Here is a 24,552-nt window from a genome sequence, read left to right as displayed (position 1 = left end):
AAGAGGCATAAAAGAAACTGAAAGAGAAACCCGCTTAGTAATCCATTGTACCACTATTAAGGAACCCCCTTCAATCCATAATTCTTTTAACTGAAGAGTGCCAATAGCCTCCCAAACCCTCATCCAAACATCTGCTAACTTAGCAAATGGCATTGAAGAGTAAGATAACACAGTGCACCATACCTATAGAAGCATACTGTCATGATTTCCGATCATAAATACCACTGCAGCCTTACCATTACCTACTGCTCCATCAAAATTTAACTTATGTACTCCATGGGGAGAGGGTTGCCATGCAACAGAAAGAGATAAAAACTGTCTGTGGTAAGAAATATAACAGCAACCCCAGATCCTTGATTGAGTACAAGGAGAGTGATAAAATTGCTGATGAAACAAATGAGGAAACATAAAGAAAACCTTCTAAAACAAATAAGAAGGCGTACAAAAAGATTGCTGAAATATTCTATTATTCCGAGCCTTCCAGATTAGCCAAGCTATATATGCAAGTAGAACTTGATATCCTTTCTCTACCAAGGTTCAGACCAGCACCTCAACGAGAACCGGCAAAGAAGGGTAAAAAGCCTATCCACACATGGTAGCAAATGCTTGCCAAAATTCAAGCGCATGGGGATTAGAAACAATGACATTGTCACAATCTTCTATTTATTGAGGACAAAGATTGCAATCCAAAATATCAAAAGATAGAATTTCTTTGTGATTCAACATCTGTTTACAAGGTGATCTGCACCATAGGAGGTCCCATCAGAAAGTTTTCACCTGCATGGGTACCTCCAACTACCGCAACCAAGCACATGAAAATGAAGAATGGAGTACAATGGTCTTAGACACATAGAATAGCATATATATCATTGACTGTCACTTGAGGACACCACGACCTACCCAACATAACTGACCAGACCATTGCCCACAAGCAATATGAATACTGTGAATATGAGTCATCATCTTAGCATTAAATAAGGCTCGTAGCTTTCAAACCTTAGTCCCCATTAGTAGAAATAAGATCTTGGATATTAAGATTAGCACAATCAACATCCATATCAAGATAGGTAGGCCAAGCAAATAGAGGAATAGAATGAATTCAAGAGTCAAATAAGACGTTAACACATGATCCATTGCCAATAGACCAAATGAATTGAAACTACACTATAGGAGCAATAGTCGCAAGTGCTGAGCAACCTTTTGGCTTACGGTAGTGTAGCCAGATCCCCATAAAGTTACAACTGGCCAAAACCAACCATCTCCATAGAGAGTTTGAGTGAAGAATCAAATTAGCTGCCAATTTACATAGCAAATATAACAAATATTATATTGCTATCTTTTTAATAAATTTGGATGGATTTTTTTCTCTCTTTTCATTAAAAATATTTACATAACAAAGCTTGCCTCCTAACAATCAAAGGCTGCAAGCCCACTCCACTAGCATTTCTAGGCAAACACACATGGAACCAAGACAACAAGGGCTTGATTAGATGCATGTCCTCATAAAAGTGCCCGAAACTCGTACTCTAAATGAGACAACACAAATAAAGGCACAGGAATAAAAGACGAAGTATACAATGGAATAGATGCCAAAATGGATTGGAGCAAGATTGTTCTACCAACTAAGGAAGGAGCCCTCCATTTTCAACTCACAATTTGAGTTGCACCTTATCCATGAGAAAAGTAAAATAAGAGACAACTGATTTATTGTCTGACAAAGAAACTCTGAGGTGTTTATAAGTACCATACCTTTTAGTCATATTAAAAATAAACTTTATCTGAATTCATCTGGTAGGTGTAAGAGATGGGCTGAACTGGATATGAGATTTAGCAAGATTGACCTACTATCCATAAAGAAAACAATAAGAATCAATTAATGCTTTCAACCACAATGCATCCCAAATTATAGCACAAGCCACTAGTAGGCAATCATCAGCAAATAACAAATATGATATAGCATAGGCTGAATTACAAGGTCTATACCCATGAAGCATATAAACATTAATGATATCTCCAATTATAGCCCCTCTGGTATATAAAATATATCTCTTTTCACCATCCTCATAGTGTACGAGACTACTGTATGCATTTCGATTAGAGTCTTTGCTGCAACATGATAGAAAGTATCTCAGAACATAAAATAAAAAGATGTGGTCACAAGGGGCATCCTCATCTGAGCCTACAATTCGGTTGAAACCATGAAGTCAAAATCCCATTGACTAAACCAGTAAATTGAGGATGACAAACTGTAGCCATAATCCAAGAAATAAACTTAGCATGAAACCCAAAATCCTGTAAGACATGAAGAAGATAAGACCACTGGACCTGGTCATAGACCTTTTCCATATCAAGTTTAAGAGTCATTAAACTATAAATTGCAGGGGCTTTAACTAAGGAATGCATAATTTCTTGGGCTAACATAATACTCTCAGCGATGTTCTGGCCCGACACAAACGCCTCCTGCTCCTTCGAAATTAATGAAGGACAGACAACTTTTAACCTATTAACCAAAAGTTTAGCCTCTAGTTTGTAGATTATGTTACACAAGCTAATCGATCGATAATCATTCAATATATGAGGGTGATTGGTCTTGGGTTTTAAAGTAATAAAAGTACTTTTCTAGTCTAAAGGCATTATAGCATGTTTAAAGAAATATTTGACAGTTTGAATAACATCGAAACCAATAATGAACCAAAATTCAGTAAGAAAGAGGGCTTTAAGCCCATCAAGTCCAGGGGTTTATAAATGGATAATTTTAATGGTTGAATGAACCTCCTCCTCTGTAATGGCATGAATCAAGAACTCATTTTGATCAATTGAAACTCTTGAAATAGGCAACGAAAAATAACCTTCCTCCGAAATATTCTAATATATACCCACCTGATCTGATAAGAAGATAAAATTAGGCCTCGACTACCCTCCTCGTGATCAACTCGATGCCTTTGATCATTGAGCAAAGAATTTAAATGACTGTGAAATCACCTCATAATCATTATGCGGTAAAAGAAAGCAGTATTACTATCACCCTCTTTTATCTAAAAAATATGAGATTTCTATCTCCAGAACACCTCCTACAAACAAAGATTGTTATGATAGGATCGCAGAAGAAAAAGCAATTGCATATGATCATCATGACTAAAGAACCCCTGTTCAGCCTACTACACCTAAAGATCATATACTTGCTTGTTTAATATATCCCCTCTTCTAAATATATTACCCATGTTCGTCTGATTCCACCTTCTAAGAGCCCTTCTTGTTTTAGAAAGAATACCGACACCCTGATGCAAGGAGAGTGATTTATGGAATATGTCTAAGCATTCTTTACAACTCAATGAATCCTGTGAGAAAAACTCCAAAACTTCTCAAATCTAAATACTGAGGGGCCTCGAGATTTAGAATGCACCACAGATACTAAAAGAAGACAATGATCAAATGCATGCCGAGTCCAATGAGAAACTAAAGAATCAGGATGCAAGTCTAACCAAGAATCAAATGCGAAGGTCCGATCTAATCGCACCTACACTCTAGCCATTTATTGCACCATGTAAATTGAGGCCCATGAAACCCCAGATTAAGAAAACTAGTATGCTGAAGAAAGGATCTAAACTCCTGAATATCCCGATCCATCGAAATGGTCAACCCCCTTTTTTATCCTTGAAATTCAAGATACAATTAAAATCTCCTATAATCACCAAAGGAAATCCTAAATCTAATACTGAAGAAACTTGCTCCCACATCGATCTTCAATGCATGCCATAAGTACTAGCATAGAGCACCCACAATATCCATGGAGATGACCTTGAGCTGTAATAAGACCGAAAATAATTTGGTAGTCAATATATGTGAAATTAACATAGCCTAGATCCTTATGCCAAGCCAACACAATCACTTTGGAAACCCCATAGCTAGAACCACATAAACCTCTCACATAGAAAACAATAAATATCAGGCTAATGACAACGAACCAACATCATAGTGTAATTTACAAAGATAGATTTAGCTGTCCCCCCTACAATTTCAGGTCAAGATCTTCATTTGATGGACAAGATAGAGCATTAGAAACGTCCTCAGAGACCCCACAAGACCCCTATCAAGGCTATCAGACAACCAAAAGAATCTAACCCTTCATGTGATTTAAGCAAGTGCAAGGAGTGCTGGATTTTAAGAAATTATTTAGAGTGGTCAGAAGACTCTTTAGCAACTCCACGAGAGGCAAAGGAATCTTGGGCCACTAGTGAGTGACTGTCAACATCCCCATCCAAACGCTTGATACGAGATTCTATCAAGGAAGCTTCTCGTGTGGCATCCAATTGCAAATTATTGTTGCCCTCCTTCCCCAGATCCATAATAAAAGACAACGACCCCTTGAGCTGGAGAAACATATCTTCGACCATCAAGAACTTAGGCTAAGCAGATTCGAAACCTAGGCGACTTAGAAAGTTGACCTTTGGGAGGTGAACACTTTTCTTTCTCCTTAAATAAAGCATCCCCAAAGGACTCACTTTTAGAAGTAAAAGTGAAAGAGCAATCCATGGCCTACATCCCCTCTGTTGATGGGACATCATCATTGAAAAGAGGAGAAACTGGGAACCACGGTCCAACTCAAAAGTCCCTCAGATTTAAAGATTTGCTGTACTAGTCTCTCAGTCACACACCTTGATTATGCCCAATAGTCAGACGAGGTTGAAGCAGGAGGAGGCGACTCCGGTGTTTTCGTAATGGACATTTGAGAAGGCATATTTTGGCATATCAATAGGAACCCCGGGCATCCATAATCCACGGTCCATAAAAAAAGCGGCCTCTTTTTTCACCTTCACAACCACAAGCTTCTAGCAACACTCTGATTTTGCCACAACCACAAAAGAGATCGGGAAGATCTTCATACATGAACTCTTGCCATATTTACTCTTGCCATATTGTCGATCTCTTAACTAATCTTTGTATCAGAGCATAGAGATTGAGAACTCTACATTAATAAACACCTCGGCATCAAGTTGAACAAAGCGACACCTTCCTTCGACCGACTGGAGAAGCCCAACATAAAAGCCCCCTTCGTAAGCTTCCGATTGCCGACCAAATCCTTCCCATTTGTGTTAATTTATTTTTTATCTCAGGTCCCGTCCAAAGTCACATTATTTGAGCTTTTGGCACATCTGACCCATGGACAGATTTAGGCCAGTGGGGTTTGGGTTAAGACCCAATCCAAATTCCACCCAAAAGAAAATGTGCTCACTGCCAAATCGTTCCACCGTGAGTAGCTGCCCTACGCCGCTCGGAGAAATTATTGCATGCACCAGGTGCCAGTGAGCTAGAGCAAATCCTGGAGCATATGCATGATGGATAGCACCTAATCAGGAATTGGTGACATATAAAAGATAACGTGGCGTGTTATGCACCATGGGATTAGACGTGATCCAATTGCACCTAGTGCAAGCAATAAGGGAGCCAATCACTTGGCCTCGGTGGGGCGCCATAAAGATTAGAATTGAGCGTCGAGTTTGATCGAGTTGAAAAAAAAATTTTATCTGATCAAATTCAATTGAATTGAAGAAAATTCAATCGCTGTCGACTATTTATCATGTATGAATCGTTTAAAATCGAAATGTGCAATTTATAGCGGATTCGAATGGATTATGCGGATTTGGACTTCAATATTGATCCAATATTAATTTTAAATTTAATATTAGTTCACTTAAATTTATTTATTTTTTTATCAATTTAATATAAAAAATTTAAATTTTATAAATTATAAATTTATTTTTAAATATATATAATAAAATAAAAAATAAAAAAATTATTTATTGAAAAATAATTATATTTATAAATTTAAATGAATGACGGTATTTTTTAGAATGAAGTATTGTAAAGCATCGCCTCAACGTGAAATTGAATTTACGGAATACTATATTGATTGAATTTGATTTTAAATAAATTAAAAAATATAAAAATTAAATTTCAATATAAATAATTTGATTTTTTATATTTTAATTATAATTTTATCTGATTTATATCTTTCAATCGTCCAAAATCAACGTTTATTAGATCGAATTTGGTGGATTTCTCTGGTTTCGGTTGTTTGCTCAGCCCGTGCAACAAAGAACAGCCATCGAGAGTTCGAGACCCTCTCCATAGGTCTGCCCTCGCCGCGCTTTTTAAAGAAATCACAACCAATCTCCGAAAGCGTCCGCCGAAATGTGAGCTTTGTCCTCGTAATCTACGGTGCAATCTCGTTTCGTCTCTGGTCCGAACGATTACTGTAGCATTTTCCGAAGGGATTTGGAGGGTTTTGGTTTTGTTTTGTAGGGTTTTGTGTTGTTGCATCGAATGGCGTCGAACAGCAACAACCAATCAAGGGCAATCGGGGGCCCTTCGCCTCTTCTGAACCGGGGAATAGGCTCGCCGGCGGCCAACCAGCCCTCCCTTCTCCGCCCACCCTCGCTGCCTCAGGCGCCGGGTGGTTCCCCTTTCCAAGGCCTTTGTCAGACCCCGCCCCAGTCCCAGGTCCGCTCCCCGTTCCAGGTCCAGTTCGGAAACGCCGTGCTCGGCACCGTTGGAGCCTCCTCCCCTTCCTTCCCCACCCCAGGCTCGTCGGCCGCGAAAAGACCCCCTCAGAAGCTGCTGGCTCGCCCCACGGCACCCGCCCCTGCTGCTGCCAATTTTAGCTTCAAGTCTGCGGAGCTGACCCCGGCTGCCCGGAGAAAGAAGCGGAAGCTTCCGGAGAAGCAGCTGCCTGACCGGGTCGCTGCTCTCTTGCCCGAATCCGCCCTCTACACCCAATTGCTTGAATTCGAGGCCCGGGTGGATGCTGCCCTTGCAAGGAAGAAGATTGACATCCAGGAAGGCTTAAAAAACCCTCCTTCCTTGCAGAGGACCCTCAGGATTTATGTCTTCAATACTTTTGCCAACCAGACCCGCACAATTCCTGAGCCAAAGAATTCTGAGCCCCCTTGGTGGTCCCTGAAGATCATTGGTAGGATATTAGAAGATGCTGTGGATCCCGATCCTGCCAGCGGGCTGCCTAAGCCCAATCCTATGTATCCTAAGTTCTCATCTTTCTTTAAGAGGATTACCATTGCTCTGGACTCGACACTCTACCCAGAAAACCCGACAATTATATGGGAGAATTCACGCTCACCAGCACCACACGAGGGCTTTGAGGTTAAGCGGAAAGGAGACAAGGAGTTCACTGCCAGCATAAGGCTGGAGATGAATTATAACCCCGAGAAGTTTAAATTGTCACCTGCATTGATGGAGGTTCTGGGGATCGAGGTTGATACACGTGCCAGAATTATAGCTGGGATATGGCAATATGTCAAGGCAAAGAAGTTGCAGAACCCAAGTGATCCCTCCTATTTTACTTGTGATCCACCTTTGAAGAAGGTATTCGGAGAAGACAAGATGAAGTTTGCCATGTTGTCACAGAAGATCTCGCGGCATTTGTCTACTCCACAACCAATTAATTTGGAGCATAGGATCAGGCTTTCAGGGAATGGTGCAGTGGGCAATGCTTGTTATGATGTGCTGGTTGATGTTCCTTTCCCACTACAGAGAGAAATGTCGGCCTTCCTTGCTAACACAGAGAAATACAAAGAAATTGAGGCCTGCGATGAAGCTATTTGCACTTCTATTAAGAAGATTCATGAGCACCGCAGGAGGAGGGCATTCTTTCTTGGGTTCAGTCAGTCGCCAGTGGAGTTTATAAATACTTTGATTGCTTCTCAGAGTAGGGACTTGAAGCTTGTTGCTGGGGAAGCAAGTCATAATGCTGAAAGGGAACATCGTTCTGACTTCTATAACCAGCCATGGTAGAATTTTAATTTATGCATTTTTATCCCTTTCCAAGTGTGTTTCTTATATCCTTTCACTAATGAATAACTTTACATGTGGAATTAAACTAGGGTTGAAGATGCTGTCATACGTTATCTAAATCACAAGCCAGCAGGGGGCAATGATGCTCCTGGTAGCACATGAATGCAACATCGATTATGCTTTGTAGGAGAAAGTAGCAATTTATGTTAATTATTGCCAAATCAGATGTTGCTTGAAGGTTCTTGTAGTTTTTGCAGCCTTTAGTTCCTAGAGAAGGTAAATAGTTTCTTACATGATCTGGATAGTCTATATATGAAGCAGCTACCTGAGATACATTCAGCAGAACTGTTATGCAGTCTTTACATATATGACTATTGCTGTTTACCTATGTACTTGCTGTATTTTTCCTAAATTTTCAAGAATATTGCAAATGGGGTTGTGTTTCAGTTTCTAAATTAGATTAATGATAGTATTGTAACTCCAAGAATTTTTACTTGAAATGCCAATTGACTAAGTACTTAATGTATTCCATTGACATGAGCCTGCTTGGAATAGGAATCTTTGAACCAGCATCTGGTCATATGGTGTTCATACTCACCACTGCTTTATCTCTATCTATTAGAATGTGATGCAAGTATTGCAAGAGAAAGATTTTGGCCCATGAGAAAAGCTTAAAAATCTGTGGAAGCCCAATGAGTGCCACACAAAGTGCATTAGTATATCATTGATGTTTCTCCCCAAAATGACATCTTAAAGTATAAAGTGTATATCTGCCCCTTGTTCCCCATTCAACTCACAGCATATAATCATTCTATGGTATTTTCTGTCCAAAGTTGATATACAATCCACCATTCCCCTTCATCGGTGTTCTCATTTAATAAGTTGATAACCTAGTTGGCAACATTTACAGAGTGGGTAGTCCTGATTTGGATTTTCAGTTTTCAATTAATAATTGTAACAGTACAATCCATGATGTCTTTTTGTTGGTCCAAATGCTTGCTGTATTTCCACCATTGCTGTGTCAAATGATCTAACTCGTGCCATTCCCCAAGCTTTAGGAGGGGGACATGCTGTGATAAGAATGGCAGAATCTTTGCAGAAAAAGGGTAGAATATCAACTAATTTTCTTCTTCTTCTTCTCTCTTCTGTTTTCTTTTTTCTTTTTTAAGGCTTGAATTTCCTAATTCGTGTTCTTATCTCACTTCTGTTTTTTGTTCTTTGCTATTTGCCTTCTCCATCATTCATAAATGCTGACTGCATGTTTCTTAAGAGTGATAGTATACTTTGGCAATGTGCAGCCAAGGACAAACTCTCAGCGAAGTCCTACCAATATTCCTTCCATGGGTAAAGGTTTTCACTTTGATGTTTCAAGGGAAATTATGAATTTGTCAACAATTTTGAGAGGAAAAAAGCTTTTCCCTTTGCTGAGTAGGCAAGATCCCTTTAGCAGCCTCTAGGATTTTTTTTTGGTTACAAATTTTTTAATTTAATTTATTTTGAGTCTCTCATATGTTTCTCCTCTTTTTTTTTTTTGAGACAAATTTTTTGGGAATTAGCATGGTTACTTTCAACTTAAAGAAAAAGAAGGTAAAGGATTTCGGGGATTGAATAATTGTTGATTTTCAAATAAGTCATGTGTTAGATGTATGTCCTAGAAGTCAATATGGCTGACACATTGTAATTAATTTAGGACACAATTTTGTACTTAATATATTGATGTGATCAATAAAAGGGCAAATTCTTTTTCATTCAAGTGTAATGTGTCCTTGAATCGTCCATGAAATTAGTTTCGATACATACTCTCAAGGTGTTGAGAATTAGAGATATGTATTTAATTCCTAAAGGCTTCCGGTCATAGGATCATCGTGAGGACGGTGACAGATCCGGATAGACTGACGTACAAATCGCTTCTTTCGGGATAGATGGATCTCTAATCTACTGTGTAGAGATACAGGACGACGAGTGCGGATGGTTGTTAGAGAACAACTAGCACTAAGCGTGACCATACGAGAGATCATTTGGATTTCTATTCAATCGTCAGTGATTGTCTCGATGCTGTAGTTGTGTGACTGGTCTTTTGACTTGAGATGGTACTACTGCTCGCAGTGAAGCTGCTGGAGTTTGATTGACATATAAACATGGGTCTCAATGAGTCCTTGTAGTGGATATTGATGACAGTTGGTCCACTGTAGGAGTAGGGTGCGCATCAAGATAGAATCTGTCAACCTTGATAGAGAGGAGTAGTCCTATGGGATTTGAGAAGCTAAGTCCATGAATCTGTGACCACAGTAGAGTGATTAATGGAAAAGAGTTTCCATAGACATCACATCTGGATTTGAGCTAATCGAATCTATCATATGACTGATGTTGAGGTTTGACGATTTATCCATGATCTGCCATCTAGTCGGGACTCACGATAGAGGGACTGAATCACACGTTAACTACACTTAGAGGTTTATTTCAGTTCTATTGGGTTGCCACTACATACTGCTAGGTGTCACTAGTGGATTGTGAGAGCTCACTAGGATTGTTCCAGATCGACAATTCTTGTTGAGTTAGAATGGAATTGTTCTGATCCATTGAAAAGAGCTTCAATAATATAATGATAGAGATCATTGTATATTTTACTACTAGATAGAATTGAATCTATGGGGTCACACAGCAAAGGGATTAGGCCTGGAATAAGAAATTGAGCTTATAAAGTGTCAATTGGGTTTAGAGAAATCCATTGGATTCATGGTAACCTTGCTAGCACATGGTTGGACCCAATTTATCTTTCCGTTGGGATTACTTATTTGATAAGTTAATTCTAACTTAATTACCTGCTAATTACCTACATGAATAAGATTCATGAGACTCCAATTGTTGGGTGTCTAAGGTTATGGATCACATAAATTAAGGATGCAAGTTTCTTATGAATCTCCTTGATAGTTATTATGGGGCACTACTTTGAATTGTTCAATTTGGGCGTGTCCATTGATTAGAGGGCCTTTAGTTCTCATATGGGGTGTCTCTTGGGTGCAAAATAGGGTGTCTAATTATGGGTACAAGGGCTCCAATAGTTGGCGCCTAATGGACTTCCTAATGTAAGTTGGATAACTTAAGTTAATAGGAATCCTAATGCTAGTAGGACTTGTATTATATGATTGAATATGATTCAATCTTTGTGCCTATAAAAGAGGACCTCCCGTAAGGTCTTAAGATCATCCAAGCCAGCCCCTTTCCACCCCAAGAGAACCTCTCACGCCCTCTTTTCCTCCCTCTTTCTCTTCTCCTTAGGTGTCCCCATGCCATACTACTTGGGACGCGCGTCCCAAGTTTTGCACACGCCCAAAGCGTTGGGCGGCCCTTCATCTACTAATTGTTGGTCTCTTGTAGCACTACAAGGCAAGGAGAAAGGTTAGAGAGGAAGAGAAGATAAGGATCAAGGAGAAAGATCAAACGTTGATCGCGATTCAGACTTCGTTCAGATTTAGCAGGCTGAATTTTGGAGAATCAAAATTCAGATTTTAGAGAGCTGTTCCAGGCTGATCCCGAGTGGATACTCATAGAGGCCGGACATTTGTGCGGCTAACAGAGAGCCTCGTCTTTTTCAGATCTAGATTTGAAGAAAGAGATTGCGAAAAAGGTATGTGATTTGATCACAATTTAAATTTCAACATATACCAATTTCAGCATATGAAATAGATTCACGTGGTTTTATGTTTTTATGCATGCAAAATTCAGATTAAAATTATTTTAATCTTATTCTCTGATGCGGTGTTTAAAAAATTAAGTTTTTGAAACACATATGCATGCTTCAAATCTCAAATTCCAACAGTGGTATCAGAGCCATGGATTTTTATATGCTGAATTTTGATATACATATTTTTGAAAAGGTTTCAAAATCAATTTTTTTCTTAATACATAAGATGTATGGATAGATCTTCAAATCTGAAATCTAATTTTGGATTTAATTTTAGAACATATAGTTGATATGTTGTTGCATGCATAGATCTGAATTTTGATCTAAAAAGAGTTTTAGTTAATGTTCATGTGAAATATAGATGCATGCATGAAATCTGAAATTTTTTATGATCTAAATTTTGATTCATATATATGATATATGCTTGCATATTTAGATCATAAATTTATTTTTAATCTTATTTATGACTAGTATATGAGATATATGACATCATGCTTAGATATGAAATTTTGTTTAGATCTAATTATACATACATATATATGTTATATATTTATATATTAAAATCTGAAAATTATTTTCATGTTTTAAAACCTATTTTAATGCAAAGAATTTAGACCTGAAATATGATTTTAGAATCTGAAATTTGTGTTTGTGCATGAGAGTTTTGGTCATGGAAAAATAAAAAATTGGGTTATATAATAGGATTACATCTAAGGTTTTTTATTTGAGTTATCTTGGTCTAATTCGATTAAGTAATTGGTCAAATCGAGTTAAGTGTTAAATTGAGTTAGATCAATTAAGTTAATGATCATACAATTGTTGTTGATCAAATCGATTGAGTTCCGTATGTAGAATCGATTAATCTAAAGGCCTAATTTGGCTCGTTGGTTTGAGTCCGATACGCTTGAGCTAATCAATTTTGATTAATCGATCTATTGGTGTCTAAGATAAGTTAATGAGACGTGGTTATTTAATTGTTTCCATTAGCCGACCTGGCCAATTCATTGGTGCTAAGGAAGGCAACGGGAGGACCCCCACCGTTCTCTACTTACCTGGCCAATTTGGAAGATTGGATCTTGAATTAGGTTGCTTAGCAATCGGGTTTAGCCCATGCCAGTTAGATCAGTCATATGATGACTGATTAGATGAGATCTAAATCCAAACCTTCCCATAAATATTAAATTCATAAGCCTTTCATCGTTGTAGATGTGCGGGCGTGCTACCGGCGTTGATTGTTCTCGGCTGATCACAGTGGTTCAGTTGCATCGAAAATACGCAACCACTCTATTAGCAAAAAGTTGCTTCAGGATAAGGATAGGGTGGGACCCAATAACTGTTAGGTGAGGGACCCAATGACGGCCTTGCACCTGTTTGTGAATGATTAGTCGGGCTTAACTAAGAAGTGTGGGCAATAGCTGTTAGGTGAGCCCACATAACTTAGAGATCAAGTTGCTGCAACATGCTTAGTGAAGCATCTGGGCAAGGAGTTGCCTACGCATCGGTGTGCATATTACCAATAACTGTTAGGTGAGGTGCATGTCATCGGTGGGACCGCAGCACCCACTAAAAATTTTTTGTCGCGTCAGGGTTTTCGTTTTCTTACGGGGAGTGGAGGAATCCAAAAAATTAGTGAGAGTCATTATTTGCATCTTAAAATCTCTAAAAGCAAATTAAAAAATTAAGTATAAAAATCTAACTTGAATCTCTATTCTTGCAATTAAACCATTATGTCAGCCTCAAATCCTCTAGCTTGCATCTTTGAAACCAATTGTTTGATCGATAATAATTTCAAAGACCGGCTCAGAAATCTCAAGATTGTCCTGATTTTAGAAAAATTAAGCCATATTCTCGATCAGGATCTCGTTGTGTTGCCAAACCGTCTTACTGCTGAGCAAAGAGTTGCTTTTGAGAAGTGGACGGATAAAGATAGTCGGGTTAAGTGCTATGTGCTGGCGTTTATGTCAAACGAGTTGCAAAGCCAGCACGAGCATTTGCCCATTGTCTGGACCATGATTACTCACCTACAAGAGTTGTATGGTGAGCAGAGCTGTACTGCGCACTTTGAAGTATCCAAGAGACTCTTCAATCTGAAGATGCGCGAAGGGCAGTCTGTCCATGAGCACTGTATGACAGTGATCAAGGATATTGAGGAGCTTGGGAAGCTCGAGCTGGATATGCAAAAAGAATTGCAGATGGATCTGATCCTTCAATCCCTTACTAGTTCATATAGTTAATTCATCATGAATTTTCATATGAACAAACTTGACTGCATTATTTCTGAATTTGTCAATATGTTGGTCACAATGGAGGGTACCTTGAAGAGTTCAAGGGGTTCTGTTCTTGCTGTGGAGCGGACTTCTTACAAGAGAAAATCTGTTGGAAGCAAGGTATGCTGAACCGATACCGTCGGTCGTTTCGGTCGATCGGTGGTACGGTTCGGTATGGTTTCATACCGTACCGAACCGACGACCCAAACTGGAAGAAAAAAAGAGAGAAATAGAGAGAGAGAAAGAGAAAGAAAAAAAAGAGGGAGGAGGAGCCGGCGGGGCCGTCGAACGGCCTCTAACTGGCCGTCGTGACCACCGGAGGGCGCAGTTCACGCGCGCGGGGCCACAGACGCGAAACAGGGGCATCGCCCCTATTTTGCAAATTTTTTTAAAAAACATGGTTTTAAGTGAAGTCAGCAAATGATTTGTCGGTTTCACGATTTTTTTTTTAAAAAAAAATTTTAAGTCAGCAATCCAATTGCCGATTTCATAAGTTTAAAATAAAAAAAATCAAAACAGACGTCGTCTGTTTCGAAAAAGAAGAAAGGGGGCTTCGCCCACTCGACCGCCCTTAGGCCGTTGACATCGGCTCGCCGGTCATCGGAAGCCTCGTAACGGAGGCACCGTCTGTCCAGTAGGTTCCCCGCCCCCCTCCGAGTGTTCTCTCTCTCTTTCTTGCTCTCTTGAAAGCCCTATAGTGTGATACGGAGCTCGAAAGCCCTCTGACGGTCGCAGTCGGCCACCGCCGGCCTCCGACGGCTCCCACCTCTCTCCCTCCCCTCTCTCTCTCTTTCTTACTTTCTATTCTTTTTTCTTCGGTACCATCGGTGTACCAATTTTATCAGTCGAATCGTGCCGGTTCTCCACCGGTCCGGTATGAGATGGGGTGTATCGGTCGGTTCGGCACGGTATGGCAAACCTTGGTTGGAAGGAAGAAGGTTAAATCTGTAAAGAAGCAGAAGAAAGAGAGCAAGTCGAAAAAGGATGGTCCAAAGGCGGCTGAGGCAAAGGAAAAGTGTTTCTACTATTATGCTGAAGGCCACTGGAGGAGGAACTGTCCAAAATATTTGGAGAGCCTAAAGACTAAAAAGGATGATAAACCTTCCAAAGGTATGCTCGTAATTGAATCCAACTTTATGATTTTTTCTACATCTAGTTGGGTATTGGACTCTGGCTCAAGTGCTCATATATGTACCTCAATACAGGGTCTGATAGAAAGTAAGAGATTGAGGAAAGATGACATGATCCTTCGGGTCGGTAATGGAGCAAAGGTTACTGCAGAAGCCGTTGGCATTTACTCTCTTCGATTACCGTCTGGCGTTAGATTAGATTTGAAAAACTGTTATTATGTTTCTGTAGCTAGTCAAAATTTAATTTTCGTGTCTGTGCTAGCACAGGAAGGTTTTAAAATTAGTTTCAATAAAGATTTTTATTTTATTTATTTGCGAAATAAATTGATTGCACGAGGTCTTTTAATTGACAGTCTTTATCACTTGCATGTTGATGCGAATGTGAACCTAAACGAGCAAATAGTCAGTGCCGTAGGTCAAAAGAGATTCAGAGATGAAATTAATCAGAAGTACTTGTAGCACCATAGACTAGGTCATATTGGAGAGGATAGGATAAACAAACTGGAAAAGGATGGCTAAGTTACCCTTTGTAGGATATGGAGAAAGGGCCACGGAGTTACTTGTCCTGGTACACATCGTGTGTGGGCTATTTGATGTGTAGGTCAGTGGTGGTTACACCTACTTCATTACCTTTATCGATGATTTGTTTAGGTATGGATATGTGTATTTAATAAAACACAAGTCTGAGGCCTTTGAAAAGGTCAAGGAATTCAGGCATGAAGTAGAGAAGCAGACGGATAAACCCGTTAAGGTTCTTCGATCTGATCGAGGAGGTGAATACTTTAGTCGAAAATTTTTAGGATATCTTAAGGACAACGACATAGTCTCTCAGTGGACTCCTCCTGGAACACCTCAGCTCAACGGGGTATCCGAAAGGAGAAATAGGACTCTATTGGATATGGTTCGATCCATGATGAGCTTCATTGATCTATCCTTATTTCTTTGGGGACATGCCTTATTAATTGCCATTCACTTGTTGAATAGAGTTCCTTCAAAGTCCGTTCTTACCACACCGTATGAGATATGGTTCGGTAAGAAGTCGAGTCTGGGTTATCTTAAGACTTGGGGATGTCCGGCCTATGTCAAGAGACAAATGGCGGAAAAGTTGGAGGATAAATCTATTATAGCTCATTTTATAGGGTATCCAAAAGAATCTATGGGATACTACTTTTACTTTCCACAAAATCATAATATGATTGTGAGTCAAAATGTCGTATTCCTAGAAAAACAATTTATCCAAGATGGCGGCAGTGAGGTTAGTAGAGCTCGAAGAGAAGGTCTCTGAAGAGCCCAAAGCTATAAATCCTTAGGAACCTGTAATTCATGAGCCAGTAATTGATGTTCCTCTACCACCTCGTAGATCTAGCAGGATCTCCCGACCTCCTGAAAGATATATGGGTATGCTTACAGAGAAAGTGAAGGAAATATTCTTTATGGAAAATAGGGATCATATTGATGACCCTAAACCTTTGACGAGGCGATGTCTGACATCGATTTCGAGAAGTGGTTACATGCAATGAAGTCAGAAATCGACTCAATACATTCGAACCAAGTCTGGACTTTAGTAGATCCACTTGAGGGCATTGTACCTGTTGGGTGTAAATAGATCTACAAAAGGAAGATAGGTACCGATGGTAAGGTAGAGACCTATAAAGCTAGGCTTGTGGCTAAAAGTTATAGTCAGCGTGAAAGCATTGACTATCAGAAAACTTTCTCGTCCGTAGCCATACTGAAATTCTTCCGCACTCTGCTTGCTGTTGCAGCTTATTACGATCATAAAATCTGGTAAATGAATGTGAAAATTGCCTTTCTAAATGGATATCTTGAAGAAGATATCTATATGGAGTAGCTTATGGGTTTCACGTCCGGTAATAGTGATCATAGAGTCTACAAGCTGAAAAGGTCCATATACGGATTAAAGCAGACTTCTCGGAGTTGGAACCATCATTTTGATGAGATAATCAAATCATTTGATTTCATCAAAAACGAAAAGGAACCTTGTGTATACAAGAGGGTCAGTGGGAGCACGATCACCTTCCTCGTATTATACGTAGATGATATTCTTCTTATTGGGAATGATATTCCCATGCTGACCATGGTCAAAAGATGGTTGTCCAAGAAATTTTTTATGAAAGATCCAGGGGAAGCATCCTATATTCTCGGAATAAAGATCTATAAGGATAGATCTAAATGGATGCTTGACCTGTCACATACATAGAGAAGGTGCTGAAGAGGTTCAGCATGAAAAACTTCAAGAGAGATCTTTTACCTCTTAGGTATGGTATTCGTCTCTCCAAGACGATGTCCGACCACATCTGAGGAGATTCAGCTCATGAGTAGGATTCTTTATACTTCGACAATAGGAAACCTCATGTATGCCATGCTATGTACTCGACCTGATATTGTCCTTGCTGTGAGTGTCACGAGTAGATATTAGTCGAATCTAGACGAGGAGCACTGGATAGCTATGAAGAACATCTTTAAATACTTAAGAAGGACTAAAGATCTGTTCTTGGTCTTTGGAGGTGATTCTGAGTTGCGATTTGAGGGTGTATTTTTGTTCGATTTACTAGAAGGGTTCTGAGTAATCGATCAACGGAGGCTGAGTGTGCTATAGATGTGTTGGACGAATTTTGGTTTTAATGTTAGTTGTAGAACTGGATGTCATGCCGTGATACAGTACTGCAAAGACAATGGCACTATAGTCCTTGCTAAGGAGCCAAGGTCTCATCAGAAGTTCAAACACATAGAGCATCGATATACGTGACTACCTCATATCGAGGTGCGAAAAGTAGACTCCGCGGATAACATGGCAGACCTATTGACTAAGCAGCTGAGCCAATCGAAAATGGAAGTCCACCTTGAAAAGATGGAATTTAAATTTATGACCAATTAGCTTTAGTTCAAGTGGGAGATTGTTAGATGTATGTCTTAGAAGTCAATATGCCTGACAATTTTATACTTAATATATTGATATGATCAATAAAAGGGCAAATTTTTTTCATTCAAGTGTAATGTGTCTTTGAATCGTCCATGGAATTAGTTTCAATACATATTCTCAAGGTGTTGAGAATTAGAGACATGTATTTAATTCTTAAAAGCTCCCGATTATAGAATCATCATGAGGACGGTGACAGATCCGGATAGACTGGCGCACAAATTGCTTCCTTCGAGATAGATGGGTCTCTAATATACTGTGTAGAGACAGGACGACGAGTGCGGGTGGTTGTTAGAGAACAACTAGCACTGAGCGTGATCATACGAGCGATCACTTGGATTTTTATTCAATCATCAGTGATTGTCTCGATGCTATAGTTGTGTGACTGGTCTTTTGATTTGAGAGGGTACTACTGCTCGCAGTGAGGCTGTTGGAGTTTGATTGACACGTAAATATGGATCTCAGTGAGCCCTTGTAGTAGATATTGGCGACAATTGGTCCACTGTAGGAATAGGATGCGCATCAAGATAGGATCTATCAACCTTGATAGAGAGTAGTCCTATGAGATTTGAGTAGCTAAGTCCATGAATCTGTAGCCACAGTAGAGTGATTGATGGAAAAGAGTTTTTATAAACATCACATCTGAACTTTAGCTAATCGAATCTATCATATGACTGATATTGAGGTTTGACGATTTATCCATGACCTGCCATCTAGTCGGGACTCACGATAGAGGGACTGAATCAAACGTTAACTACATCTAGAGGTTCATTTCAGTTCTACTGGGTTGTCACTACATACTGCTAGGTGTCACTGGTGGATTGTGAGAGCTCACTAGGATTGTTCCGGATCGACAATTCTTGCTAAGTTAGAGTGAAATTATTCCGACCCATTGAAAAGAGTTTCAATGATATAATGATAGAGATCATTATATATCTCATTACCAGATAGAATTGGACTTATGGGGTCACACAACAAAAGGATTAGGTCAGGAATAAGAAATTGAGCTTATGAAGTATCAATTGGGTTTAGAGAAATTCATTGGGTTCATGGTAACCTTGCTAGTATATGGTTGGACCCAATTTCTCTTTTCGTTGGGATTACTTATTTGATAAGTTAATTCTAACTTAATTATCTGCTAATTATCTACATGAATAAGATTCATGAGATTCTAATTGTTAGGTGTCTAAGGTTATGGATCACATAAATTAAGAGTGCAAGTCCCTTATGAATCTCCTTGATAGTTATTATGCGGTGCCACTTTGAATTGTTCAATTTGGGCATGTCCATTGACTAGAGGGCTTTTAGTTCTCATATGGGGTGTCTCTTGAGTGCAAAATAGGTGTCTAATTATGGGTGCAAGGGCTCCAATAGTTGGCGCCTAATGAGCTTTCTAATGTAAGTTGGATAACTTAAGTTAATAGAAATTTTAATGCAAGTAGGACTTGTATTATATGATTGAATAGGATTCAATCTTTGTACCTATAAAAGGGAACTTCCCCTAAGATCCTAAGATCATCCAAGCCAGCCCCTCTCCACCCCAAGAGAACCTCTAACGCCCTTTTTTCCTCCCTTTTTCTCTTCTCCTTGGGCGCCCCCACGCCATGCTACTTGGGACACGCATCCTAAGTTTTGCACACACTCAAGGCGTTGGGTGGCCCTTCATCTGTTGGTTGTTGGTCTCTTGTAGTACTACAAGGCAAGGTGAAAGGCTAGAGAGGAAGAGAAGATAAGGATCAAGGAGAAAGATCAAACGTTGATCACGATCCAGGCTTCGTTTAGATTCAGCAGGCAGCAGGCTGAATTTTGGAGAATCAAAATTCAGATCTTAGAGGGATGTTTCAGGCTGATCTTGAGTGGATACTCGTAGAGGCCGAACACTTATGCGACTAACAGAGAGCCTCGTCTCTTCCAGATCCAGATTTGAAGAAAGGGATTGCGAAAAAGGTATGTAATTTGATCACAATTTAAATTTCAGCATATATCAATTTCAGCATATAAAATAGATCCATGTGGTTTTATGTTTTTATGCATGTAAAATTCAGATTAAAATTATTTTAATCTTATTCTCCGTTGCGGTATTTAGAAAATTAAATTTTTGAAACACATATACATACTTCAAACCCCAAATTCCAATATCATGTGCAAGTGGTTGTTGTAGTTTGGATTTAGCTCGGACTGGGAACTATTCTTTTTTGGTGTGGTGTTGCCTTTTCACTTTTCTAGGATCTCCAAGATAACATCTCACTAGTTGGGTGTTCGACTTATCATGTTCTATTTCTGGCCTAGCATTTTTTTGTCTATCATGCACAATGTGACAAAACACCCTTTCATCTACAATTTGAAATTTTTTAAAATGAAATTCAAATTGCAGAAGATAGACAAATGGAAGTTGCATGATCTAGAAGGTAAATGTCAAGATATAATTTGAGAGACTGAGCATAAGAAATATTTCTGAGGAGCATCTGATTTATGTTATGAGACCATCTGTTGTTGAAAAATAAATGTTCTAAGACAATCTATTGTGGAACAAGACATCTAGGCAGCAAGCAAGCATGACCAAAGCTAATGTGAGAGCTTAAGTACTAAAAGTGAAAGCACTTTAACACACCAAAAAGGGACTTAGATGGTGTTAATGCCATTGAAGTGTTCCTGTAATGTACCAATGCTTCGATTCTGGGTATTGGATCCCAGATAATGGAGAAATTGCGATTTACTAACACTATTTTTTTGCTAAATCTGGATAATGTAGTAAACTTCTTTTGATTAGCTCTTTGACATGGTGATGGGTTGTTTTATTGACTTCTTGTAGGATTTTAATTGCAAATGAGTTAACATTCTTAATAGGGAAATTCAAGTTTAGTTACAGATTTTAGGTATTCATCAGGTAAAACTAGCTTCAGGGATAGTGTTCTTTCAAAGCAACTTTTAGAATATATTTTCATTATTCTCTTGTAATTTCTGTGGTGAGTGTGAAGAAATCTTTTCTTCAGAAATTTGTTCATTTCATACCATGTGACCTATAGTTGCTATCTTTGACTTAATTTGGTATTTTGCGCCACATATGTTGACCTTGTAATGCAAAACTACACATTTCTTGTGCTCATTGACACTAGGTAAGCCACTTATCAATCAATCAAGAGAAAGATCAACATTTGTCTTCCCTATCTTCCACCTCCAATTTAACTCCCTTCTCACATGTTTTTCTATTTTATGTTTCTATAGCCTTCGGTTTTAAGGTTCCTAATCATGTTTGTGACCCACAGCCAGTTTAAGAACTAAAGTGTGCATGGAGGACCTACGGTTAGATATATTTGAATAATGAACTTGCAGTCAGAAATATCTTATAATGGCTCACAACACCTAGCAATTAAAGCTCCAATTTCAAGTTTAGTTCTGCTATCCTTCATAATCATAATTATGCAGCCTTATCCTAACTAGTTTGCATCAGCTTTATGGATCCATTCACCAAGCAATTTAGGGCATGCCCTGGTGTTCATTCAAGCTTTTCATATCCTTTTTCACCACATCCATCCATGTTATCTTCAGTCTTGCTCTATTTTTCCTTTGACTTTGAAAACAAATCAAGTACCTCTCCTTATAAAGCCTTCTTAAAGTTTTGTTGTCCCCTGTAGTCCATTTCATTTGTATGCTGACTTGTAATCTTCAAAGTTGTTGATAGGATTTAAGATCCAAAACAGCATGGTGCTATATGAAATTAAGAAATTTGCATATTCAGCTGTATGATATCACAGTCATTACATTTGTAGATTAGGTGGAATAGTCAGCCTTTTCTGGAAACCTCTTGTCCCCTTGTATCTTGTTGACGAAAGTTGTTTCACGTATAGCCATGAACTCACCTATCCTGTTTAACACAGCCATCATCTTGTTGACTCATTTTATGAGCTCGTCTACCTTGTCCATCATATTGATGGACACATTCTTCAGCAGTCCTTTATATGTCATGCTGAAGTTGCTTGTTGTGTACCATATGCATCATGTTTTTTATGATAAACTTGAACCTTACGATCAGTGTGAGAAATCTTTCTGTTTTGATACTATTTAATGTATTTAATGTAAATTTTAGTTAAGTATCCAGATTTACAGCTGTTACAAAATCTGGTGCATCAGTCTTTAAGTGACAAACCACTCAAATCTTCCAGAAAAATTCTAGTTTCAACATTGATAAAAGATGGAACCATTTTTTACCAATATGGAAAATCATCAACTCAATATCTTAAAAAAAAATCAAGCAGAAGTGACTAAATATAGGAAAAATAATTATTTCTGTAGCAACTTTAAAGATTTATCAGCAGCAACCATGATTTGTGAAAAACACACTTTTAGGAGGATCTGCATGCTTATCCACATATTTTCTACGAAAGAATAAAGTTGGTGATGTAGGGGCCTGCCATATAATCAGTAAGGCTAGTTGGCTAGGGAAGTGCTTGCCATGTATTCTATAAGGCTAGTTGGCAGGTAAGCATACCTACCTGACTGGTAACAATTTAAGAATATTCAAGCTAGGAGCACTTGCATGATTAAACAAAGAAAAGTAAATCGTGGAGGTTTTAGTGACTCCACATGGTTGGCCCAAGCCAGAGACTAATTGCATTACAGATTTCTTCTTACTTTCTAAAATGTTGAATCTCTTTTAGATGAGGTATTATAGTGATCATATAGGTTGTCGCTTTTAAGTAATGTTTGGTAACAGTTTAGGACTAAGGAAAATAAGCTCCCACTATGACTAACTTTGGGCCAAAGTAACTAATAAATAAGAAAATGTTTCAAATCTCCATGAAATCAAGAATTAAATGCCATGGTATGCTTCCTAAAATCATTTGTAAAGAGTGTCTGACATCTAAGTTTAAGTACCTTTTACAACTGTTTACGTTTCATTCATGGCCTTCATTCTTTGTTCTAACTTGATTTACATTTTATATTTCTGGTAGATAGGATTTCAACACCTTGCCACTTGATTTGAGCCTGAAAAGAGAGCAAGGACTAAAATGTCATGTGTCATGCCCATATAGGTCAAGCGCTATCATGGTACACTTATCATGTTGAATTCTGCGGCCCTTTGGCACCCAGTGGCACAACATGATTTGAGTCTGTAAAAGGTTTTGCAACTGGGTTGCTAGGATATGCTACCTTGTCACTTTATTTTATAACATAGACTACTTTTATTTGCTTCATATTAATATATAAATATATTATTAAACATATATGGTTTTCAACTAATTATATGGAAATTTATGATTTTAAATCATCTTAGGTATCTTTACCTAGTGCTGTTGAATGTGTGCATCACACAGACTTCAATTTTTTATACAAAGTAGCAGTGCATGACTAATTTAAACATCAACAGCACACAATAAAAAATAGCTTAAGATTCATATTAAAAAAAACTTCTTGGGTACATGTAACCAGTTTTGCATCAACATTTTTTTTTTAAAGTGATATATACGGATATCTTTTGTGATGAGAAGCTCATATTATGGGTAATACATTGAATATACTATGAGATACAACAGTCTTAAGCTTTCTCTAATGTACAATGACAAATTTTATCATTATTGTGTTCAATTAGTAGACTGATTTTCCAAGTCTTTACAAAGCAAGAAAAAAGTTAACAAGGAAGAGTTTTAGACCACTTGAGTAGAAACTAAGATTGTCAATATGGATTGCTATAATTAAAACAGTAAAACGTGCTACAATTCCTTTCTGCTATGAATTGGTCTGTATTTTTTTGTATGGAAGCATTATGTTTTCAAATTGACCACACAAATAATATAGAGGGCTAGAAATTCTTGTGCCATGTTGATGACCCACTGGCATGGTACAATTCCTAAGTACAATAGGGTGCAATGAACACCTAAATTTAGTTCTTGGAAGTGGGTTTTCATTGTCAACATGTTTTCTTCTTTCTTGATTGCAACATGATTTGTTCTCTTCCAGTGGAGTGTATTATCCCTTGAGTAATTCTTAGTGTTCTTAGCGCAGATCCTAGATTTGCATACATTAAATTGCTTTGCTTTCTAAGTTATAATCTGTGATAAATCTCAAAGACATTGTGATTTTGTCAAACTTTTGTCCTCCTTACCATTCAAGATAAGATTATGACTTGCTAGCCTGGTCTCGCTAAAGCTTACAGTCTTGGTAGTCACTGGCTATGATCTCAATAATGGCTACTAAATTGAACGACTCCAAGGTCCAGTTGCCCAAGTGTGCTTTATTGTAGGTTGAGGAATACTGTGTCACCATATTGTTGCTGCATGGAGGAGACCTATGGCAAGGGAGGGAAAAATGATATATTAGGGTGTATTGGTTTAAAGTTTTTTTTAAGGAAAATAATAGCATGGTTGGTCAGTTGAAATTTCGTATGAATCCGTGGCTGGGTATAAAAATATAATACATCCCCTTGTTTGTCTTAATATTATAAAATAAAAATAAATGAGGTTTTTGCAAATGCAAGAGGTTGTGCTATATGTAAAATATCTTTGTAAAAATTATGTATATCTGTATTGAAATATGCATTATGTTTGTAGCAAGTTACATTCTATAGTTCTCTTTTTGGGAGACAAGATTGGTAGCCTATCCCCTTCATTGAGAAAATGAACCTAATACCTAATATTAAGTCACTTATGATTTAGTACAATAGGAAATCGTGTACGTCATTACGCTAAAGGCAATGTAATTCTGTTAGTTGCTTGGGACTATTTG

The 24,552-nt window shown here is 38.3% G+C and overlaps 1 protein-coding gene across 5 annotated transcripts in view; it reads left to right on the top strand.

Annotated features, from left to right (window-relative positions):
• Positions 1–6,053: 6,053 nt before the first annotated feature.
• LOC105032443 (SWI/SNF complex component SNF12 homolog) overlaps positions 6,054–24,552 on the top strand; it is a 28,344-nt gene continuing 9,845 nt past the window's right edge. For 4 of the 5 annotated variants that reach the window (XM_073261350.1, XM_073261346.1, XM_073261361.1 and 1 more), the window contains exons 1-2: positions 6,056–7,805; positions 7,899–8,085. In XM_073261350.1, coding sequence (XP_073117451.1) covers positions 6,325–7,805; positions 7,899–7,971 — 1,554 coding nt within the window. In that variant the 5' untranslated portion in view covers positions 6,056–6,324 and the 3' untranslated portion in view covers positions 7,972–8,085. Of the gene's footprint in view, positions 7,806–7,898; positions 8,086–24,552 lie in introns of all 5 variants that reach the window. The other variant, XM_019846297.3, reaches the window with a different exon arrangement.

The sequence above is a fragment of the Elaeis guineensis genome, chromosome 1, assembly GCF_000442705.2.
Source record: "Elaeis guineensis isolate ETL-2024a chromosome 1, EG11, whole genome shotgun sequence".
In the NCBI taxonomy this organism is placed as follows: domain Eukaryota; kingdom Viridiplantae; phylum Streptophyta; class Magnoliopsida; order Arecales; family Arecaceae; genus Elaeis; species Elaeis guineensis.
This window is presented reverse-complemented; position numbering and strand designations above follow the sequence as displayed.